This window comes from Daucus carota, chromosome 7 (genome assembly GCF_001625215.2).
Source record: "Daucus carota subsp. sativus chromosome 7, DH1 v3.0, whole genome shotgun sequence".
Lineage (NCBI taxonomy): Eukaryota > Viridiplantae > Streptophyta > Magnoliopsida > Apiales > Apiaceae > Daucus > Daucus carota.
This window is the reverse complement of record NC_030387.2, coordinates 37,103,207-37,127,049: the sequence shown is the minus strand read 5'-3', so window position 1 is coordinate 37,127,049 and position 23,843 is coordinate 37,103,207. Positions and strand designations below refer to the sequence as shown.

At 35.0% G+C, this 23,843-nt stretch overlaps 2 protein-coding genes across 4 annotated transcripts; both read left to right on the top strand.

The window, feature by feature from the left end:
• The first annotated feature begins 529 nt into the window (after positions 1-529).
• On the top strand, positions 530-9,116 carry LOC108196273 (E3 ubiquitin-protein ligase SINA-like 7). 2 transcript variants are annotated; one of them, XM_017363488.2, is made up of 2 exons: positions 530-1,179; positions 8,227-9,116. In XM_017363488.2, the coding sequence occupies exons 1-2, from the start codon at positions 646-648 to the stop codon at positions 8,875-8,877; spliced, it is 1,185 nt and encodes a 394-aa protein (XP_017218977.1). In that variant the 5' UTR covers positions 530-645; the 3' UTR covers positions 8,878-9,116. The 2 variants fall into 2 exon arrangements, with proteins under 2 accessions (XP_017218977.1, XP_017218976.1); XM_017363487.2 differs by lacking the exon at positions 530-1,179 and adding an exon at positions 1,200-2,651.
• A 6,275-nt stretch (positions 9,117-15,391) lies between these two features.
• On the top strand, positions 15,392-23,218 carry LOC108193150 (uncharacterized). Of its 2 annotated transcripts, XR_001801100.2 has the most exons (13): positions 15,392-15,664; positions 15,745-15,807; positions 16,444-16,578; positions 17,635-17,737; positions 18,313-18,383; positions 18,459-18,563; positions 18,879-18,912; positions 19,912-20,012; positions 21,507-21,566; positions 21,787-21,990; positions 22,314-22,436; positions 22,721-22,833; positions 22,915-23,218. XR_001801100.2 is itself a non-coding variant. In XM_017359679.2 (12 exons), exons 1-11 carry the CDS (start codon positions 15,554-15,556, stop codon positions 22,425-22,427), a joined length of 1,101 nt encoding a protein of 366 aa, XP_017215168.1. In that variant the 5' UTR covers positions 15,392-15,553; the 3' UTR covers positions 22,428-22,436; positions 22,721-23,218. The 2 variants fall into 2 exon arrangements, 1 of the variants encoding a protein (XP_017215168.1); XM_017359679.2 differs by having other exon boundaries at positions 22,721-23,218.
• Positions 23,219-23,843: the final 625 nt, after the last annotated feature.

Below are 23,843 nucleotides of genomic sequence, written 5' to 3'. Positions count from 1 at the left end.
ATTATTACTTTCTCCTCTATCATTACTTGATTTCTTTAACCTAATAGAAGTTCTCTCAGAAGTACATATTCATTACTTTCTCCTCCATCTTTATTTGATTTTTAACCCTAAAGAGATGCTCTCCGATTAGTTTCTCATATGTCCTTTTATATGGTGTTTCAAATAGTTCCAACTTGCCTTACAAAAAAGATGATAACATTCATCTAAATATTGACTGTTATTCGAAACCCTAATAACCGTTGAGCAAAACTCTAATGATGTTGTGAGACATCATGTCTGGTTTATAAAATCAGATTCCTGAACAATCTATAATCTATATCTTTCTCAGTCGTTCAATAATAAATATAATCATTCAATCTAAATCGATAACACGAAAAATTTTACAGTGATTTGTCATGTTATTAAATTTAAATATTAAACTTTCAAACAAATATTAAAATTACTTCACCTGCTAAAACAGAAAATTATACAAAATCAATCTTTTTGCAATACGAGTAACCCCGCATTTGTAATTTCAGAAGGGTAAAATATTTGTTTCTATAAACAAAAAAAGAAGGAAGTAGAAGCGAGTAATATATAACCGTGTGTGTGAGCTCTCCGCAACAACCCCATCTCGCCGAGATTACAATCACAACTTCACTCATCATGCCCCGTTTCACAATCGGCGAGAATTCATCATCCTCATCGGATTCCGATGACATAGATTTGAGGGTCCCCAAACGACGTCGTATGCCTTTCCCTTCTCGCGTTCTCTACCGTCACGGCGGCAGCAGTAATCCCCCCGCCGCCGGCCCCTCCGGCATCCGCCGTGAAGGCGCCACCACCACCACCCCCGCCTCCAACGCTACAACCGCCGTTGCAACCGTCGCCGCGTCGGCATCTCAGGCGGATTCCGATGATTCATTTATATCTTCCGCCAGTGAAGGTGAAGATGAAGAAGTTGAAATTGATGAATTAGATGAGTCTGAGGAAGAGGAAGTGACACCGAGACCGGCAGTTACTCCGAGGCCGCTTTTGGTAAACAATTCTTCGAAGAATTTGGTGAAAGCTGCTTCCAAAGACGTCGTGCCATCGGGGAGTGGAGGGAGAACTAGTGGACGCGGTCCTGCAATTCTGGCTGATACCGATGTGTTGGATTGCGCTATTTGTTTCGAGCCTTTCACCAGTCCTGTTTACCAGGTTTCGACAGTCTACTCCCCATATTACCGCTTGTCGTTTTATTTATATACGTGTGCATTTTAGTTTTGGATTGTTGTGCTGTGACTTTATGCTAGTTAAGTAGTCGGGTCAGGTGAGGGCGTTATGATTGGGTGAAAAGACAATTAATTGCTCTACAAAATCGGAGATTCAATGTGTTTGATTTGAAATCTGAATTTACTAGGATAAAGTTCTTGGTGCTGTTTGATTGATAAATTTCTTGGCATATGGCTATTGTTTTGGTGCTGTTTGACTGATAAATTTCTTGGCATATGGCTATTGTTTTAGTGCTGTTTGATTGATAAATTTCTTGGCATATGGCTATTGTTTTGTGAATGAGTAATAAATTAGGGTCCTTACCGACTGCTATATTTTGTGGCCGAGTATGAATAAAATTAGGGTCCTTATCTGCTCTTTGTTGTCCTTTGTACTCCTTCAATTTTCGGTTGTTTTGAGGGTTGTGATGAGTGGATCATTTGCCCTCACTCCGTTCAAGTCTTGCAATGACATATTGTTGTGGATTTTGTTATAACGTGATTATGGCAAACAAGATTAAACAATTAAACAAACTAGTAATGGAGATTGATGGCAGAAAAAACGGACTTATATATGAGTTTAGTAATTAATATAAGAATGATGGAAGAAATGTAGTAATATACTAATGATATTAATAATTTCACATATTAAAAATAGAAAAAAGAATACAAAATAAAATATTTTAAAACATATGATTAACCCCACATTTGTAATTTAAAAAGGGCGAATATGTTCCTATAAACGATAAAAAGGCCCAGTATCACCGAGTAATAGATAACCCTCTGTGCTGGGCTTCACACAAACACCCCATCGCCGAGATCACAATCACAATTACACTTACAATCATGGCCAGATCCTTAACTGACGAGAATTCATCCTCATCGGAAGATGAATCGGAATATGACGTAGATGCGAGGTTCCCCAAACGACGTTGTATGCCTTTCCCCTCTGCCGTTCTCTACTATCGCAGAAGCAACAGCAATCCCCCCGCCATCGGCCCCTCCCGCCTCCGCCATGAAGGCACCAGCAGCGATACCCCCGCCGTTGCGACCATCGGTACAACCTCCGCTGCAATTACTGGCGCATCGACATCTCAGACAGAGTCTGATGAAACTCCTGATGATACTTCTGATGATTTATCTACATCGTCTGCCAGTGAAGGTGAAGATGATCAAATTGATGATGAAGATGATGACTCTGAGGAAGAAGAAGCGACACTGAGTCCGAGTCCGCCAGTTACTCCAAGACCGCTTATGATGAACAATCCTTCTGAGAATTTGGCGAATGTTGTTTCTAACGACGTCGTTCCATCCGGGAGTGGAGGGAGAACTAGTGAACACGGTCCTGCAATTTTGACCGATACCGATGTGTTGGATTGCCCTATTTGTTTTGATGCTTTCACCAGTCCTGTTTACCAGGTTTCGACTGTCTTTTTCCCCAAATTACTGCCTCCCAGTTTATTTATAAATGTGTGCATTTCTGTTTTTGATTGCTGTGCTGTGTTTTATGCTAGTTAAGTAGTCGGGTCGGGTCGGGTGACAGCTTTATGATTTGGGTGAAAAGACAATTAATTGCTTTACAAAATTGGAGATTCAATGTGTTTGATTTGAAATCTAAAAATTATGTAGTTACTAGGATAAAGTTCTTGTTGCTGTTTGATTGATAAATTTCTTGGCATATGGCTATTGTTTTGTGGATGAGTATTAAATTAGGGTCCTTACCGACTGCCATATTTTTGTGGCTGAGTACTAATAACATTAGGGTCCTCGTCTACTCTTTGTTGTCCTTTGTTCTCCCTTATAATTTTAGGTTGTGATGAGTAAAATTATTTGCGTGCACTGTGCTAAAGTCTTGCAATGACATATTGCTGTGTATTTGGTTATAACGTGACCATGGCAAACAAGATATACAATTAAACCAAAACTATTAATGGAGCTTGATGGCAGAAAATACGAACTTATATATGAGTGTAGAAATATAAGAATGACGGAAGAAATCATTTAGTAATATGCTAATGATATTAATAAAAGAAAATTGTATTTCTCTAGAAACTAAAAGCTAGTCAATTCTAGGCTTTTTTTCAAACAGAAGAGAGGAACATATGTTCACAAGTGAAAAAAAATAGGGCTTTGGACTCTCTCGCTCCTTTTCTTTTTCCCCTCAAAATTTTCTCCACCTTTTTATTCTACCGTTATCTAATTCTTTATTTCTGAAAAACAAAACAATCAATTAGTTGAGAAATATTACGGAAATGAAATAGGTATGTAATATATTTGTGTAATATATATGTTTGTAATTATGCACCTATAGTCTGTGTGGTTTCATGGTAGTCATCTACACCATGGTATTTAAAGTGTGAAGTCTAGTTGGAAATAGGTTTCTGATTTGGATAAAAGACAGTCTACTACACCAGATCAGAATCAGATGTGTGTCAGTTGAAATCTTGAAAATGGTGATTTACTAGGGTACCAACCTTTTTGAAATTTAGAAATGATGAATTACTAGGATGCAGCTTCTGTGATTGCTAAACAAAAAACAAAAATTAAGGTCCTGGGGAGGACACGCAGGAGAAGTAATGATGTAGCATACAGGCTTAGTTTTCTCCTAATATATATTTTTTATAACAATATAATTATGCAAGCGAAGAATTTACTTGGTTACCTGTCGACGTCAGTCATTTTCAAGTAGAACTAGCACCTGTATTAAAAGGCCGGCAATTTGTCAATATGTATATAAATCACATCACATCCACACCACACAAGTTTGCCATCGCTGAAGCCTGAGTTAGATAGGTACAACTGAGTAACGGCAAGTTGCTTAAGGACGCTTCATTTGTATCATCCTGTAAAAGATTATGTGACAACAACCATCTATTATAATGTCTTGTCTCCATCCCATCTGCCAAAAGTTTGAAATCCGAGGATGTGGGAGCAACTCCTATGTAACCCTAGGAAGAAGTGTCCGAACCTGGGGAGGAGTTTTGACAGAGCAGGATTCCGGACTCGAGGAATCCTAACTCTTAGACCCACACGTGGCGGATCACTGATGCGACTTAAAGTGATTTTGGATTCATATCTGTCTAAGATGATAAACAAAACCGCTTCTGGGGAGTATGAAGTACAGAGCCTTACCTTCACTCAAAAGAATGAAGAGGCCGTTTTCATAAAGACCCGCAGCTTGTGTGTGTACCTGTGTGGTATTTTGTAAAAAGTGAAAATGACAACATATAAGAAAACAAGATATATCTTACATGCACAAACATAAATTTGATCATATGATTCGTAAAGTGATCAAAACAGTATCTGAGCCCATGATTCTCTTCACATGAACTTACTAGTAATTTGAATTGAACCATCACATTTGCAGATTTTTCAATCCACCACCAAAAATCTCCGACTTCTTCAATTATTTCCTTGTTCTTCTTCATCTTTTAATAATTATAACCCTAATTTCCCTGATAATGTTGCTGTGCCCTGTGATTGTCATTATGCCTGCATCGAAGAAGGACTTGAACATTAAATTTGCGATTACAATTCCAGTCAATAGTGCCTCTGGGATCTTCAACGTGTTTTCGATTGAGATGGGGGTAAGGAAAGGAAGTCGGATGGAGCTACAATGCCCAGTCCCACTTTTCGCTGATCTGGTGTTCGCAACATAATAGCACCTTCTTCATATACAAACCTTTATCTTCTTAATGGATTATATTTGTCGCTGAGTGGAGATGATGGAGAAGGTTGTGGAGAGAGGGAGGGGTTAATATATGAATGTTTTGAGTCCATACAACTAACTACAAATCTTCGTAAATTAATTCCTCTAATAAAATATGCTTTGCAGCGTTTTCGGGCCGAGACTTGTTGTGCATCTCTGGTTTGCGGACGAAGAAACCTCGTTTTCGTTCTAGTGGAGTAAAACATGTCATCCTTGAGTCTGAACCACACCATTTTGCTGATCCTTTTGGCAGATCGGAGCCTTACCCTGATGACTTTTTTGATCCTGAAGAAAGATTTTTTGATTTTTTCTGAAAAAGACTGTTTTCTTGAGAAATGGTAACTTATGAGAAATGATGATTTGTCTAAATTGTTCTCTTATAGAAGAAGTTGAGGAAGAAGGGAATGGGAGACAAGTATGAGTAAGAGGACTACTGAGGACATTGACGTAACACCAATTAAGCTATTTTTATTATTTGGTTTTTCTTTTGTGATGTCATGCTAGTTAACCTTGAAGTATTTGAATGGTCAAGTCTAGGTGTTCTTAGGGAAAAGTCACAAAGACAATCTACTTTAGGTTTGAAAATAACTTTAGGCATGATGAGTTACTATGGTATGGCTCCTTGATGCAGTATTATTTGCCACCAAAGATAAAAAAAAATTAAGGTCCCTAAAAACATAGGTTAGATATAAAAATTTCATACTGGCCAGTGTTTGATTTGTGCTGAACTGCTCTTACCACATTTCTGTGTAGAATTTTGTTGGTGTGCCAGTTATAGATAGAACTGCCAATAAGAGGTCCACAATCTGTTTTTGTTGTTAATTACATGGGATACACTTGAGAAAGTTTAAAGAAGTTATAACAAAAGGCGGATTAGTTGACAGCACAATCTTTTTGCGTAGAAACAGTAATAGCTAATAGCATAGGACTCCTTTCTCTGATCATGTTGGATATCTGTTTTTGTCGGGAATACTTTCTTGATAGTAAACTAATGACTGAGGTGTAAATTATATTTACGTTTACCTTCCTTTGGATGTCTATTTTTGTCTGGCATACCTTATCTTGATAGTAAACTAAAGACGGAGGTGTAAATTATAATATTATATTTATGTTACCTGAAATCCTTACTCTCTTTATTTATTGCAGTTTGGTAATTGCGATGTTCTTTTGTGCTGTGAATATTAAAATTTCCATTCCTCATATCTAGTTGTGGAAAATGTTACTCCCTCCGTCTCAATATATAAGTCCCTTTTGACTTTTGACTAGTCAAATTGACTATACTTTGACTGAAAATTATAGATATTATATAATTGAAAAAAAATAAAAAAAAATATCATCAAAAGATAAATCAAGTCTATTTTATGTAACCTTTTATTTTGTAAAACAACAAATAAATATTTTTTAATAATTGGTAAAAAATTAGTCAATTTGACCCTTGGAAAAGCAAAAGAGACTTATAAATTGAGACGGAGGGAGTACATGTCTTAGTTTATATGGAGCGGAGTATTCTATGTATTTGAAGATGATAAATCTTAGATGGATCTCACATATTAAGCAATACAATAATACATTTACTTTACTTTTGTGGAACTTGGTAGATTCATTATTTATATTTGCAGCTATTACAGAGCACATGTTAGTTTTGTATGCATGGCTTTAGCATGTATATATCTAGTGTTTACATAGTTTGTAAAAATTGCATATATTGTGACAAACCTTGGGTTTTTTTATTGACAAGTGGCAAACCTTGTTTAGCTTTTCAAAAACTTTCAAAATTTTTAAAATCATTTTTATTATAATTTTCAACATTTTCCGAAACTTTTCAAGAATTTTCTTTTTTTAAAAGCTGGGTGTCTTTATGGAAAGTCTCTATATTCCTAAAAGTAGGGTAAAGGTTGAGACTTAAGTACACCTCGCCCTACTCAATCCATTGAAGGTTCTGAGACTAACCTGTTTGGCTGTGCTCAATTCCCAACTTGTCGTGAAAGGATGACACAAGTAGCAAACTTTACTTACACCAACATATAAGCAGAGCTGAAGAGTATCTTTCTGTAGACATTTTGCACTTAATGCATCGTCCTATCTCTTAATATTGCATTCAAGTAAAGAAAAGAAATAGCGGTAATTTAAAACTTGATCAAGCCAAATTTATATCTGCAAGATTGGATTTCATTGTTGATATTCTTTTATACTTGATATATGTTTTTAAGGTTCTATTGGATTTGTGGCACATGCTTCAAGAAATTTTAGTATTTTGAAATGATATTATAAGTTCTTTATAGGTGTTTATATAACAAAGTGATTGAAGTCTTAAAGGTGTACCTCTTTCTTGTTGGAAATATGCTTTATAAATGTATAATTACAATTACTTTGCTAAAGCCTAAACCCCCTTCTTCTATGGATGATGAACCATCCAATGTTTAAGTAGTTTTTTTATGGATGCATGACTAAACACAGAGAAAAACAAGTCCACGACGCTTTCTAACTAATATGGAGGTGGTAGTTGGTAAATTTGACTGTGTTCCTAGTTCAGGTGAAACAAATTTAATATTTGTGTATACCTAGAACACAGAAGTACTTGCAAAAGTATCTTTTGATCTGGGGTACACGTTCCTACTACTGACAAGTATAATTAGTCCTTTGCAGTCTATACCTGGGTTGGATTCGTTAGCTTTATGTGTTAAAATGAAACACATAGGAAAAATCCTTTAGGATGTAACAAATGGCAATACTTTAGCGTGAAACTTGTAAGTTGCTTCTCTGGCAATGAATACAATATGACTTCCAAGTATGAAATATACCACTTTAGCATAATGCTACACAAGGTAAATTTGTTTAGTCCTTAAATGTTTGACAAGTTTAGTTCCAAAAAGCTGTCACATGTTTTTTTTCTCTACTTGTTTATCAGTCTCCGAGTAGTTCACTTGATTTTTCTGGCTTTAAATCATCAGTCTTGTTTCCTTTACTCTTGTGATTCTTTTTTTTTTTGCTAATGACTTCTCTGTCCTGAAGACAACTCTCTAAGACTAATATTTTAATATTTCGCTAGCCTCTAACTAGTAATACAGTATTACAACATATTGATAGCTTTTAACCCTGTTATACATTCGTAACCTGATTTTATTTTTTATATAATGTTAGTAATATGTAAGAGCTTACAGAAACTCACAATTTCTTCTAAACTAAGCCTTATTTATTGCAGTTTGTAAATGAGCAATTTCGGTGTTTACTTATTACATTACTACTACATCTTAAGTTTTTTTTGCTTGTCAATTTTCATTGTAGTGTGATAATGGGCACACTGCTTGTGCCAGCTGCTGTGGCAAACTTCGAAACAAGTGCCCTTCTTGCTGTTCGTCGATCGGTTATAATCGCTGCCGTGCCTTAGAGAAAGTTCTTGAAGCAGTAAAAATCACCTGTTTGAACAGCAAGTATGGGTGTAAAGAAAAAGTAAGCTACAATATGAAACGTGAGCATGAGCGATCTTGCAGCTATGAACCATGTTGTTGTCCCCATCCTGGCTGTAATTTTGAAGGTTCCTACAAGGATATATATCTGCACTTCGCCGGCAAGCACTCAGCTTCAGCCACTCGCTTCAAGTTTGATGCTTCTTTTCCTGTTCATATAGGTGCAAATATGAAGTACAAATTCCTTCAAGAACATGACCACTCGCTTTTCATCCTGAATTATGGTGTCCAAACTGTTGGAAATGTAGCCAATATAATTTGTATTGGCCCGAGCTCTTTACAGAACAAGTACTCATATGAACTGGAAGCAAGTTACGCAGATAGCTCCGTCAAGTTAACTTCATCGACACAGAGCCAACCAAAATGGATGGCTGGCCTGCCTCAGAGATCCTTTCTCGTGGTTCCAAAATGTTTCATTGACTCTTCTGGGATGCACAAGATCAACATTTGCATCCGCAGAAAAGGTTAAAAACCGACTTGAAAGCAGTTCTTTAGTTAATAATATAGTGGGCACCTGCCGAATCCAAACTCATTACATTGAGCATTGAGGTCAGGAACCACTGGAGAGTTGTTGCGTTCTTTTTAAAAATTTATTAGTTTTCCCTAAAAGTTGGCATTTTTTTTCCTTTCAAACCCCTTTAAAAAAATTTAAGAATATTGTATTTGCAAATTATTTATATGTTGTGATTGTAGACTTCTTTGACTTGATATGTTGTTTCTGACTTTTACTATTTGGGATCTGCTGCTGTATTTGTTTGTCCGTTTTTGTTTAGGGCAGCGGTCCACAGCAATCGATTGCTGTGGACGAGTTAAACAGCTCACAGTTTCTGGACCGTTGGATGCATATCCAGCAGCCAGGATCATATTAAAATTTTAATATGTCCGGCGCTAAATTTTAGCGCTGGACGGGGATTCCCATGTCTAGCGCTAAAAAGCGCCGGACATATTAAAATTTTAATATGATCCTGGCCGCTGGATATGCATCCAACGGCCAAGAAACTGTGAGTTGCCAAGAAACTGTGAGTTGTATAACCAGTCCCTGGCATACGGCTGTCAGGGACCTGGACCCTTTTGTTTAATTAAGGTTGACACAAAGGAAACGAAATGTGAAAAATATTAGGTGTTGGGTAAACTCTCTCATCCTCTTTTTTTCTTTGCTTAGCATCCATCGGATGTATACCGGTGTAAAGCCGCAAAATCTTTTATTTCGTTTGTGTCTTTTTCTTCTTTTAATAAACCTTATTTAAAGTTTTGATTTCCCTAAAAATCTTCCTCTGTGCTCTTTGAATTTTGGCATTAGTTTGTTTTTTCGGATTTAGGGATTCAAAGCCTTTTCTGATTTGGCTTTTTTTTTTCTCAAATCCCAGTTCCACGGAACTACGGATTTCTCGTTCTTTCCGGTGATTTTGTTGTCGAAAATGGTTCGAGTTATTTTGTTTTTGTAGGTTTGTTTCCTAGGTCTGAGGATCGTCTTGATTTAGCTAGTATTTTATTTAAGCATTTCTAAGTCTAAGGTTGCTAGTTTGCATTTGTAAGTCTAAGGTTGCTAGTTTGTCATGTTTATTTCGCGTTTGGTTTTATTTTTTTGTTGCCTCAGTGTCTGCGTGAGTTCTGTTATTTTTTCACTGTTTGTGTGAGTAAGGTGCTTGATTTAGTAATAATAGTTGTTAGAGATTGCATTCTCAGTCGATATCAAACTGGTTATGACGAAAGCGACAGTGACGAAACATGTGTAAATATCTTTTTCAACAAATCATGTGATTTTATCTCGAACAAGAATGGATTAGAGCATGTATAAATGTCTTCTTCAACAAATCAAGTGATTTTATCTCCAATAAGAATGGATTAATCAGTGATTATTTTGTGTTTTGTTTGTTCGACGCGACTATTTATGTAGATTTCGTATGACTTTTTATTATTGAATTAACTAATTTATCAAAAAGGTCGACACAAATGAAAATGCCCGTTCGGGTAATTTTTTGATTCTAAATAATTTTTTAATTTCTTTGTAATAACATTATTTTTTGGATAATTATATATCCTACACGTGAATGTTTATATATGTTATAAATGAGCGTCCGTCACATATTTTGGACTCTCTAAGTTAACCATTTAGCTTATTTTACTGATATAATTTTATGCTTCTTGCAAACATCTTAAGGATTATCAGAAAATTAAGATGTTATACAAACACCATCAATGTTGTAAAATTCCAGACAATTTGAGATTTAGGCCTTAATTCGGATTGAAATGGCCAAGTCTCGATCAGGTCGGATTAAATTCAAATTTTATTGGTTAAGTTTTGGTGGAGCCACGGTACGGTGCATAGCAAGTCGGATGGATAATTAAGAATTAACCATATTTAATATAATATTGTTATTAGCTTATGATTTGTAGGTGAGCTATAAATTTAATTTAACTATCTAAGAGATAAATTTTATGTTAGAATAATCTATGTTTTTAGTGAAAATAGATTTCTAAATAATTGATAATTGATAAACATATTTGAATAATATATTTTTCTTGGCTGTTAAATAAGTATTTTTGCTGGACACATGAAGTTCTGATAACTAAAATTATCTAAAAAATTATAAATAAATAGGTAAAGATATGTTTTAATTATAAATCAAGGACTCTTTAGAATTTGTTATTCTTATTATTATATAATTTTAACCGTTCATCGAATAATAAAAAATAACGACTTATTTTTCGACATTTAAGTATAAGATATAATAGTCATATTTAACTATAAACTTACTTTTCACTTATTTTTTATAAATCATCCTTTTGTTTTGTTTACAACTTAAAAAGAGTAAACATATGCTATTTGCAAGACCTACTTCTATTTAATTTTAAACATAATAAATATAAATTTTGTTTTATATAATATATTATTATATTTATACAGTTCTGACTTTATCAAACAATAAAATTTATGATTTGTATGTGTTCGACGGTTTTGTACCAAACAATCAAATTATCCTATTATATATAGAAGGATATAGTTAAACATTAACCAGCTCATATTAGTATTTGAAAAGATTTATTAAATAATTTTTCAGATATTTAATATTTTTTATTTCTTGATTTTTATGCTCGACATATTTGTATATAGATGAAAGAGATGGATCCGAAAATTTAACTCTTTTTAGGTATATATGTGAATAAGAGATAACACCTGATTTCTTTCTTTATTCAAATAGCATACTTATGACTTCTCGATTGAACATATCGACCTACATGTTAATAAAATATTGAATTGAGATATGCTATTATATGCAAATATGATATTTGTGCGTTGGATCAATTAAAAATCATGGTTCTTCCGTTTGTGGATCATCTTTTAGGTGTCCATTAACCTATTTTAAATAATACTAGAAATGCAAAATTTTATATAAAATTTATTATAAAATGACATGACACTGGTGATTTGACACTTTGAAATGATTTAATTAAAAATTTTAATACACATACGAGATTTCATTTTATACCATATTTCACTGAATTGGATACTTCAAATTTCATTTTATACCATATTTCACCGAACTGGATACTTCTAACATTTTCTTAACCATTCGGGAAAATTCTAATGGGATGTCAAAAGAGTGCTAAAGTGTCATATGTCATGGCATGTCACTTTCTTGTTGGCTCTCCATTGGCGCTCTCCATTGGTACTCTCCTAAAATAGAAAAAAAAATGATATATAGTTTCTTATCTTATAATACTCGTACTTGTTTAAATATATATATGTGGCAAGTTTAGGTGTGAATCATTGGAACAAAATTTTATGTAAAAGTTGCCAAAAGTACAAATGAAAAAAGTGAAAATAAAATAATAATATTTTTGATGATTTGTCATTTTAAGCAATTTTATTTAGCATCCGCATTGAAAATGCTGTTATATACCAGTGATTTCATCTATCTTTGATGCCGGTAAAGGTTACAACTAATAACAAAATATTACATTCCTTATGGTGCTGTGGTTCTTTTTGGACTAAATAGTTATGACAATCCTCGTCAAAAAAGAAAAAAAAGTTATGACAATTAATGCATGGTTTGTTTGCTCACTATATAACTCACACCCATTGAAGCTTAAGCTGAATAATGGAAAGATCATCCAATGATTTATATACACAATTTGGGGAAGAAAGAAACACCCATGAAACCCAAGCCCTAGCTGGAGAGGTGCGAACATGCAATGGATTGCAAGAACCATGCGGAGAAGTCCAAGTCCCGGAAAGATTCGAGAAGGGAGGCCGAACTCTGAGAAATAGGCGTAGCCGTGACGCAATTCAAGATGCATTCGGGTGGACTGAGGATTTGTCGGATAATACGTATACACCGTATGAGGAGGAGGAAGATGATGAGAGAGAAGGAACAAGAGGGCATTCCCAGGGACGTGGACGTGGACGTAGTCGTGGACGAGGGCGTGGTCGTGGGCGTGGACGTGGATATGGACGTGGACGTGGTTCATTTTCAGAAGGTGGTACTTCAAGGCCTGGAATTGGCAACTCCAGTGCCACGAGTAAGCCTGGAATTGGCACCTCTTATGCTACTGATGCCACTGGAATAAGGCCTGGAATTGACATCTCTTTTGGTGCCGAAATTGCTGAGATGCCTGAGATTGATAACTCGCGTGCTACGAATGGTCTTGGAGGTTTCAGCTCCCTTTTGCAACCGCAAATGAATGAGGGAGGAATAAGAAGTGGAAATATTGTGAGCATCGAGAACATTGATATGTTGAAGTGCTCCATTTGTTTCAAAACCTTTTACATCCCTATCTTCGAGGTCTGTTTCTTACTATATATCTCCCCTTTTCCCTAAATTTTTGAATTGGAAAATTTTTACACGGTTTTACTATTGTGACGGTTTTACTATTGTGGAGTCAATCACTAAAAAAAGTCCAAAAAAAAGCTAGCATTTTTGATTTCCAGCTTCTGACTTAAAAAACCCAAAAGAAGTACTTCTGTCTTTGTCAAACAGTACGTAGAAATAATTTAAAGTGTTAAAAGAAACGCATAAGCACTTAAAAGAAATTCCGCCAAACAGCCCTATATCTTATGTTTTTGCTTGTTGAATTACATTGTAGTGCGTCAATGGGCACACGACTTGTTCAACCTGCTACTACGGAGTTCAAAACACGTGCCCTTCTTGCAGCTCCATCGGTTACACTTGTAGCCGTGTCCTAGAGGAGCTTCTCAAAGCAATCAAAATCACTTGTTTCAACAGCAAGTACGGGTGCCAAGAAGCCGTGAGCTACACTATGAAACGCGAGTTACACGAGCATCAGCAATCTTGCACCTACGAACCATGTCACTGTCCTCTTCCTGGCTGTGGCTTCGATGGTTCCTGCAGGGACTTGTATCTGCACTTTGCAGGAATGCACTCAGCTTCCGCCATACGCTTCACGTTTGATTCGTCTTTTCCTGTTCATATAGGTGCTAATACGAAGTACAAGTTCCTTCAGGAAGCAGGAGACCACACACTTTTCATCCTTAACTACGGTGTCGATGCATTAGGCAATGTGGCTGATGTGATCTGCGTGGGCTCGAGGTCTGTGCAGAATGAGTATTCGTATGATCTGGAAGCAGGGAACGTGCAGAGATCCGCGAGAGTTACTTCAGTGACACAGAGCCTGCCAAGATGGACGGGGGGCCTTGCTCCAAAACCTATTCTTGTGGTTACAAAAGATCTCATTGATTCTCCATGGGATCACAAGATTCAGGTTTGCATCCGCAGCAAAGGTGAAAATTGAATTAGAAGCGTTCAGTTCCATAGAATTGCCCAGTTTCTGTTAAACATTTTATTAATAGAATTTTGAGATTTTGCAATTCAAAAGCATTTATTTCTGTTGTATTACGAACTTCCAGTAATATTGTTTTCCCAAACTAGTTTCTTGTGAAGCTTTCAGCCTTTCACATTAATAAAAACACCTTCAGAAAAACCAAGAAAGATCATTATTTTCTATCAATGTCGAGACATTCAAAACATCACTAGTAAATCAGTTTATGTGGTCTCGCATCTAAAACAGGGTGCAATAACAATTTATGAAAAAAATTCGGATGTGATTTGTAGGATTGTCAGTCACATCATAAGTTCTGGTATTGGATATCTAAAACTTGTGTAACATGTGAGCATCGTTACCTTCTTTGTAAAGGACAGAGTTGGATCATCCAGATCTTCGGGGAGTGATGCCGAAATTAGAAGTCTTGGTCTTCTCTGACGAGTGTCACTTGTTCTTCTCGAGAGAGACCTTTGGAAGTATCTTATTCGGTTTAGAGAAAAGGCCTGCGTTTCGCAAAACTCATTATTGATATTCAAAATCATAGAGTTTGGACAAGTAATCCAACGTTTTAATTTTTAGAAGAAAAGTTAGATTGTGTTGACGTAAAATGATCTGACATTTTAGAAGTAAACTGTTACATAAAATAGCGTTTATAATTTCAAAAATATAAAATCGTGTAACATTAAAAAAAAAAGAGTATAAACAACTTATGATCTAGTGTTTTGGATTGTGAAATAAGGTCGGGACCATCTTATTCAACATTGATATGCGGTGACATTTTTTTAAAAATTGTGATAACCGGGATCAACACCCTTTCATTCCAGATTTAGACGAGATTAATTCCGCTCTTAGTTTTGTAAGATATGCTTTTTATATAGAGATTTTTTTAGTGTGTATACATTTTATTGACTCGAATATCTTAATCATAAATCTTCATGGATAAATTTTTTAAAAAATAATTATCACTGTATCAGTAGAAGGCAGCTCTAATCTTTTTGTATCCTTCATTTTTTAAATTTAGCTGTTGAAAGATCATTCCGTTTTATAGCAAACTTATGTTAAGTCGAATCTTTGTCTGTCTTATTCAAAATTTGAATATATTTTTTGCAAGAACTAATAAATAAAAAGTATTTTATAATAAATAATAATTTTGGGGAATAAAACATATTTTGGGGAAAAACGGAGGTCTGTGTTTGAATGTTGATAAACCAACCAGCACCCTATCAGTTAAATTTACAGGCAGCCCTTCTTGCTTACTTGTTCACACATATACACACATTTATACTCTGTTATGATTATTTTTTTTTAATCCGAACCCAAATTTAATCTAATAAAAAGCCCCCAAAATCCCATAAATCAAAATGCTTGCATCATCGCAAATGCTTAGGCGTTTCTGTTGTAGTTCATCATCTTCTTGCTGTGTGAGTCAATCTACTAAAAAGAAGCAACTTGTGTTCTTGGGTTCTCCTCAGGTACATATTTTATTATTAAAAATCAAGTATTTTTTTTTTTCTTCAAGGTAATTGTTAATTGTGTGATGAATGTTTTTTAGGTATCTGCTTCTGTTCTTGATGCTCTTTTTAATGCTTCCTCTGCTCCAGACTCTTTATTTCAGGTACCCAACTGGTCAAAACAGTGATTCAATAGATTATATTATCTCGAATCTTTGCATATTGATGTATAAAATAAGCTCAATTTTGCAGTATACTAGTTTTATGTGTTCCTGGTAATCTGGGTCTTTGATTTCGATTACAATTTACATTATGCCATTTTTAGTTATCAATGACGGGTAAAGCTTGGGATGTTAATTTCATGAAGTCGACAACTTTAGTGTGAATTGATTATGTTTGGACAGACCACTGGAGTGTAAGTACTTCAAATATGATCTTTAGCATTTTAGCCTAGTGCATAGTGTATACCCCTTACCCTTGGTAACAAGAGGTTGAGTTTCGGTGGAGACAAATGTGTGTGACTGTTTAAATTTCTTGTAATTGAAATCATCCAAAGGTTTAGTTCTTAAACCAAAATTGTTTGTTATGGCATTTTCTAGATCGACCAAAAATTTACCTATTTGACGTTGGTGCTTTTTCCAAACCTAATCCTTTCAATGCTTTACAATCAGTGATTTTTTTTGAATGCATATGCAGTATAAATTAAGGAGCACTGAGATTTTATGGACGCCACTTATATGCTGCTTTAAATTAAAAGGACAAGTGGATGTGATTATAGTTGCTATTTTTTTTGATTTTAGATTGCAGCAGTAGTTACTCAGCCACCTTCAGGAAGAAATAGGGGGCGAAAAGTGATGCCATCTCCTGTTGCTCAACACGCCCTTGACAGAGATTTCCCTTCTGATCTTATTTTCACACCTGCAAAAGCTGGCGAGGTAATTCTGCTATCTATTATCATAATACTACATAGTTAATATAGTTATTTATGTAAAGGCGCCCGTGTTTTTCGTCTCATAGGGTTGAACTTTTGCATAATAATTGAAAGGGATAAAGATCATATACAGATAAATAGATTACAATAGCTGATTGTTTCAGACTTCTTATGAAAGTTCTATTTGTAGAAATAGCAACCTATGTTACTCCGACTCTTCTGTTTAGGTAGTCGTACCCGTGTCTGACACTTGGACACTCGAACACAACACTTATTCCGTGTCGGATCCTTTGACTGACATGTGGACACTTTGACCAACTAAAAGACCACATTTAAGTAAAATAGAAAAGCAATAAAGAAAGAAGCATAAATAAAATAACAAGCACAGAAGATCCTGAATTTGCAAATTTTCTTACAAATTTGTGTTTGATGTTTGATCATAACATGATAGTTATTTTTTGTTAAGGTATCTATTTTACATGCTTGTTCATTAATGTATTATGCCGTGTCCTGTACCCGTGTCCAAAAAATAGGAACGTGTCCCCAATTTTAAGATTTTTCGAGTCCGACACTCGGATATGTATTTGACACTTCATACCTGAGTCGGAGTAACATAGATAGCAACAGAAATTTATCGCTGGCAGTATATTAGAGATGCTAAGCACGTATGAATTTTTTTTAAGAGTTTATAATGGCTTACAGAAATATAGCCTTTAGTTCTTTGTAGAAGTGAAAAAAAATTGTCAATCTATATAGAGTATAGACACTGAAACTCTTTGAAGCATGAGGATAGGTTTCAGGTTACTGTGCATAAAAGGGTCCGTCAGATTGGTGCTACAACAAGGATGAACTGTTTTAGTGAGTATGCTATAGTTTGTCATTGAGTCTGTTGATAGAATATCTGAACTCATCTTGGTTCCGTAGAAATTCACTTATGAATTTTGTTCTCCTAACTACTGTAAACAAATGTTAGTGTGAATTCTAATTTTCTCATTGTTTCATATGAGAACAATCGGAGACTACATAAACAAAAGATTGTTTTGCATTTACTGTCATGCAGGATGTGTTTATAGCCAACCTTAAAGCTTTGGAGCCTGAGCTTTGCATTACTGCGGCGTATGGAAATATTTTACCTAGCAAGTTTCTAAAAATACCTTCTCTTGGTTAGTCAGAACTCTATTTGTTTTTATTATTCCTAAGATTCTTTGGCAGGTGCATGATAAAGCTTGGTATTGAAGTATAATGTTCACCAAGGACTATCTTGGAATCTGCCATGAAAATTTGTAGAACACTTTTCAAACCTCACAGTCTTTGGAAATCTGTAGGAGGAAGAATTTGCACAAGTGGCCCCAGATACATAAGATATGACTTGGGCAGTCATGCTCCGTTGTCCTGATAGGAACTATGACAGTCGAGACCTTTGTCATTACACGCACCATTGATTTATACGTTTATGCTATCTATGTACGTGACATATTTGTTCAAGTCAAAAGTCTGATTCGTGACCGTCTAGCTATGTTTCTTGTGGTGTCTATTGTGTCTTATTTTCTAATTTCTTGCTCTGACTATTCATCACTGCATAAGTTGGATTATTAGTATTGGTAATTGACTTCATTTCCAGATTGATCCTTGAGTAAAAGATGTTCTTTTTTAAGAGCATTATATTTGCGAAGTTGCACTATGTAATTCTGCTGATATGATGGTCATTCCTTCTAAGTTGAAACTACTTGTTTTTCAGGGACAGTTAATATACACCCAAGTCTGCTGCCTCTGTATCGCGGTGCAGCTCCTGTTCAAAGAGCATTGCAGGTGCAATATCAACTAATCATGTTACTATATCTGTCATTATGAAATTCAACCTCATCTTTGAGTGCTCTACATCAGGATGGTGCAAAAGAAACTGGAGTATCATTAGCATTCACTGTCCGTGCACTGGATGCCGGACCCATTATTTCTTGTGAAAGAATGGAAGTTGATGATCATATTAAGGTAAGCACAACACCTGACACTTGACAGGTACCATTTTATAGAAAGATTAATGAGTAAACATGCCAATGAATGAAAGAATTAGTATATGATCAAATCGGCACTGGTCAATATTGTGATTTATGTTTGTTGATCAAGTCAAGTTGGTCATTATTATCATCATTTGCTGCTTCCAGTAAATAATAATCTCTTCCTACTACATGCTCTTTATAGAAGACTATCACCTAATTTTTGAAGAGTTAACCTTTGCGTTAACTACTGCTAGCTTCATTTTTTCAACGGCATCCACTAACCCTTATTTTTTTAATGTATGTGCAGGCACCAGAGTTACTTGAGTTGTTATTTAATAGAGGTATGTTGTTTCCATTATTTTCACGCTTAAAGTATGCCAATTTATTAATCTTATTTTTTCTGTGACTCAGTTATAACTTATAAATATCTGACTGGGATGTGCAAAGTGATCACTGCCCATAGTTATTAGGACAGTGTATATATTCTTGGGGACTCCTCATTGAGATCTTCCTCCTATAAAATTGGGGCCTAAAAATCTGCCATCAGAAAAGCTGTTTTTAGATTTACCAAACAGATTTTTACCTGCTTTTCGGAAATAAGTTATAACAACAATACCAAACATGGATTCAGCTATTAATTCCCTAGTCAATATGCATCACTTATCCCCTCGCCCACCCCATGGCGCCAATATGTAAATATATTTTTGGGGGGATCATGATCTTTCTAAACGAGGATTGCGATTCTTTCTAAATGAGGATTGCAATTGTCTCATATTATTGTTTCTAGTTAGGAGTGTTCCTTATCTAGAGATCCCAATAAGAACATCTTCAACCTCGTAGAACCCTTAGCTAAAAATAATTAATACATATTATAAATAAAAATTATAGAGATTATGTGAAAAAAATCAACTTCAATGGGACAATGCTGTTGTCTATAATTTTAGCCAACCTCCTGATGTTGGCTATATATAGCCAACCTCTAGAGACCCTTGGCAAGATTCCACATCATCAGTTACCATATCCAAGTGATATTTTATATTTATAACGATCTAAAATAATTACATACTATTTTTAAAATATAGCGAGTACCATCGAAGCAAAATATCTTACAAGTTCAATAAATTTTACACAATATCTTACAAGTCCAATTTAGCCAACCATTTTTAGCCAACACCGTTGGAGATGCTCTAATAGACTAATAGAGTTATCTTATTGATATGCTGCGTATATGCTAGATAGCATTAGCTTCTATTTGCTAGATAGCATTAGCTTATTGATTCCCTTGTTAATATGCATCAATTATATGCCCCTCCCCCCCATCTCCCCCCCCCCCTATGCAGGATCGGAGCTTCTGATCCGTGAGCTACCCTCGATATTTGATGGATCAGCAATGGTTAATGCAAAACCTCAAGATGAGTCTGCAGTTACCTTAGCCCCAAAGGTATGATTTCATCTTAGTTTTTGACTATAAAAATTGATCAGCTTTCTGCAATAGATCACACTTTCATATCACTAGCATCAATACAAAAATGCACCTCTATTATATAATCCACAATTATTTGATTTTTGCCACTTGTTCGAAGATATACTCTGTTCTTAATTTTGGCAGCTGAATTAGACAATGTAAACATGCTATTCAGTGATTATATAATGATGCGAAGTGTTTGGATATTTATATATTCTGGAATCAGCTGCTTAGAATAAAAGTAAAAAGTAAGATTTTCCAAGATAATCCAAACGGGATAAATATCAAGTAGGTCACTCGTTTCGTCCAAATGTATCAATTGAGTCACTGATTCCCAAATTGACTCAAATGAGACACTCATTAGAGAAATTTGTATCGAAAATATCACTCTATCGTTAGTTGTAATTTTGAAAGTATTATATATTGAGTTTCACACATTTTTTATGAATGGTATTACATCCAAATGAAAGATTCCGAGTTCTACTATTTTCGCTAATATTTTTCGATTTTTAAAATTTTATCAACTATTTATTTTTAATTTTTTGGTTGTTTTATTTGATTTAAATAAAAATAAATAGGAGATAAATTTTTAAAAATCTAAAAATATTATCTAAAATGCTAGAACTCAAAATCTTTCATTTGGATGTAATACCATTTATAAAAAATGTGCGAAACTCAATATATAATACTCTCAAAATTTCGACTAATGATAGAGTGATATTTTTGATACAAATTTTTCTAATGAGTGTCTCATTTAAGTCAATTTGGGAATCAGTGACTCAATTGATACATTTGGACGAAATGAGTGACCTACTTGATATTTATCCCTAATCCAAACAGGCTCCAATTGTGAGCCTAAAAGTTGTATTGAGTTACCCTTGAGTAATTACTTTTAGTGCACTGCTTTACATCAAATTAGTACTTGATGTGCGCTCTTTTCACCAATTTTTTCTTGAAATGAACTACCATTCTGAATTTTTATGGAATTATAATATCCATCTAGTAGTTTTAGGCATCTTGGTGAATTACCCATAGTACAAACTACTGGGGTACTAATTGGAGACCGTATGTTCTGCAATATGTGTTACAATATTTAGTAAACAGAACACATAGTCCTCGAATTAGTACTCTATTTAAGGGTACTCCATTGAACTGAACCCTATTCATTTTATTTCTAAGATTTAAAAATAAAAACTTGTGTGTGTGTGTGTGTGTGCAAACAGTCGCTAGCTTTTGCATTCAGCACTTCTCCAAGACGGAGCCTTAATTTGCGTCTGACCATTGAGAACCCCAAGTATATTGCATATATGGCAGTTCCTTTGCAAGCAATAGTGTAAATGAAACGGGAACAGGGATTGAATCTGAATTGACTCGTGCATGAGCCCTTATATATCCAAGTCTGTTGTATTATAGTTGAGACCACCGTATCTTATCAGTATGTTAACAATAACACTTGTAGCTTTTTGGCAGATAACACCTGAGGAGTCTTGGCTATCTTTTGATGAAGCAGCTTCGGTCCTGCATAATAAAGTATGCACTTACTTCTCTAGAACTGATTAGAGATAAACCTCGATAAACGAATAACCCAATAATTAATGAACGTCAATAAATTAAAATTACTCTCGGTCCCAACATGGTATTCACAATGTATTTTAAACCACGATAAGGGAATAAAATTCTATAGTCCCTAGGGTATTCATTTATCGAGGTTTAAGTTTATGTAGCCTTAAGTCGTGACATACATTTCTAGGTTCGGGCATTTGCAGGGTGGCCAGGGACCCGAGCAAAGGTTGTAGTATGGGACCAGAAAAGTGGCCAGCAGAGTGTTATTGAGCTCAAAATCATTACTACCAGAATCTACAGCACTAACAATAATCAGAGTTACGAAACTGATGAAGTGATTTATACAAAAGGTTCTCTGCTGATTCCGTGTGGTGGAGGCACAACACTTGAGGTACAAAATATTCACATGGAGAGTAGAATCCATAACTAAGCTTTGGAATGTGAAGAAGATCAAAATCTCTAACTTATTGATTATGACTTTTTACTCGATTATGCCTTTAATGTTAAATCGATTTACCTTTCGGAGAATTTTGAGGCTTGACCATCTTCTCATAAACCGGCGTAAAGTACAGCCACCAGAACATAACTGGCACTTTATTTTATAGTGCTGGATATGTTTCTGTCAGAAAGTATTATTTTGTGTTAAATTTGACACGAGGTGATTGTAAGCTTCTTGTAATTTTTATCAAGTTATTACTCTGCAAACATTGCCAGGTGACCGAAGTTCAGCCTCCCAGCAAAAAGGTGATGAGTGCAGCTGCATTTTGGAATGGATTGAGAGGTCAGAAGCTGAAGAAATATAGTCAGGCTGGCGCTGTTCTTGCATAGTAATGCTCGGTATATATGGGAAACCTTAACTATCCTATTTATAGTCCAGGCATTATGAATTTATGATATGCTATCTGGATTTTAGACGCAGTGAATTAAATTCTAGAAAGAAAGTCTGTAACATGCTTTTCATCTTCATAATGCTTGAGTACTCTGGAATCCCGTTAATGTCCTACTAATATCTAATTAGCCTATTTAAATACTGAAAAACTTAAAAAATAAATAAAAGCATCATGTATTGGCAATTTTGGTTACTCTTCTCACCATTCTGTTCTTATTTCTACTTTTAACAGGTTTCAGGGACGAATGTCATTAAGTACAGGCAGACCTAAGTTTGATTCAAGCATTGTGAAGCTTTGCAGAGACCATTAGGAGCCGAGAAATTCTCCACTTAATAAGCATACAGGTACATATGCTCAAATATTTCTACCGCCCAATGCTTGTTGATTTTGGACTATCACTGCCTATTTTGTAAAATCATTTCAAGGATTATGCTGTGTGATATATGGACCACCACTTTTCGGGATTCCTAGGCTGCACCAGCAAACGAATTGTGACCATGTGAGTTAATTTTGTAGGATTAAATCTGTTTTTAGCGAAACTTTATGATGGCCTTTGTAAGAAGCAATCTTTCTTCACTAGCAAGGAATTGTGAATGTTCCTGCTCATCTTTTGAGCAAGTTATTCCAATTTATAAGGTGCACCTAACCGTGCCAAACCTTCTTATTTAGCTGTCGAATTTTATAAATGGCTTTACCTACAAAGATAAAAAGTTGCCAAAAGTTTTTTAATTTATTTCTTTTTGGAATCATTTTATTCATTTCAAAAGTTTATGTGTGGGTCTTTTAATATACCGTGGCACAGTTTTAATCCATGCTTGTGAATAGCATAGAATTGAAATTCCTCAGGCAATGTACCAATCGAGCATCATGCTACTACATGATTGATACAATTAAGGTTGCAATCTCATGCCAAGAATATGTACATGCATATCTTCATGCACCCTTGAAAACTGAAGAAACGCGTTACGACTTTGCACGTTGCTTGACACGCATTTTAAAATTTTATAAGAATTTTAAAATATGTGACGAACGTTCTCTCCGAATCATATACTATTAATCAACAGGACTGAGGAAGCAATTATACCAAATAATTAGATCGATCGGATTAATTTATAAATAAAATTTAGTTTTTATAAATATACAAATTTTTTCTGATTCGAGCGTTTAAACTTTCGCTTCTTGCAATTAAGGAATCGAGATATTCATTAGTATAAACTTTTTTCCAAATATTTATTGATTATGTTAGAGTGGATGACATTTAAACCAAAGATTATGAAGAGGAAAAATTCGAAATAGAATCTGATCACGACCATCCAATATGTACACATATACCAACTGCTTTATGTTTGAAGCT

What these genes read in the sequence shown, in the direction of transcription:
- LOC108196273 (XM_017363487.2), top strand. Translation starts at nt 2,079, where the DNA reads ATGGCCAGATCCTTAACTGACGAGAATTCATCCTCATCGGAAGATGAA. An exon ending in TCACCAGTCCTGTTTACCAG is followed by an intron (nt 2,652 to 8,226) that starts GTTTCGACTGTC and finishes TTTTCATTGTAG; the next exon opens with TGTGATAATGGGCACACTGC.
- LOC108193150 (XM_017359679.2), top strand. Translation starts at nt 15,554, where the DNA reads ATGCTTGCATCATCGCAAATGCTTAGGCGTTTCTGTTGTAGTTCATCA. An exon ending in CACCTGCAAAAGCTGGCGAG is followed by an intron (nt 16,579 to 17,634) that starts GTAATTCTGCTA and finishes ACTGTCATGCAG; the next exon opens with GATGTGTTTATAGCCAACCT. An exon ending in GTGGAGGCACAACACTTGAG is followed by an intron (nt 21,991 to 22,313) that starts GTACAAAATATT and finishes AAACATTGCCAG; the next exon opens with GTGACCGAAGTTCAGCCTCC.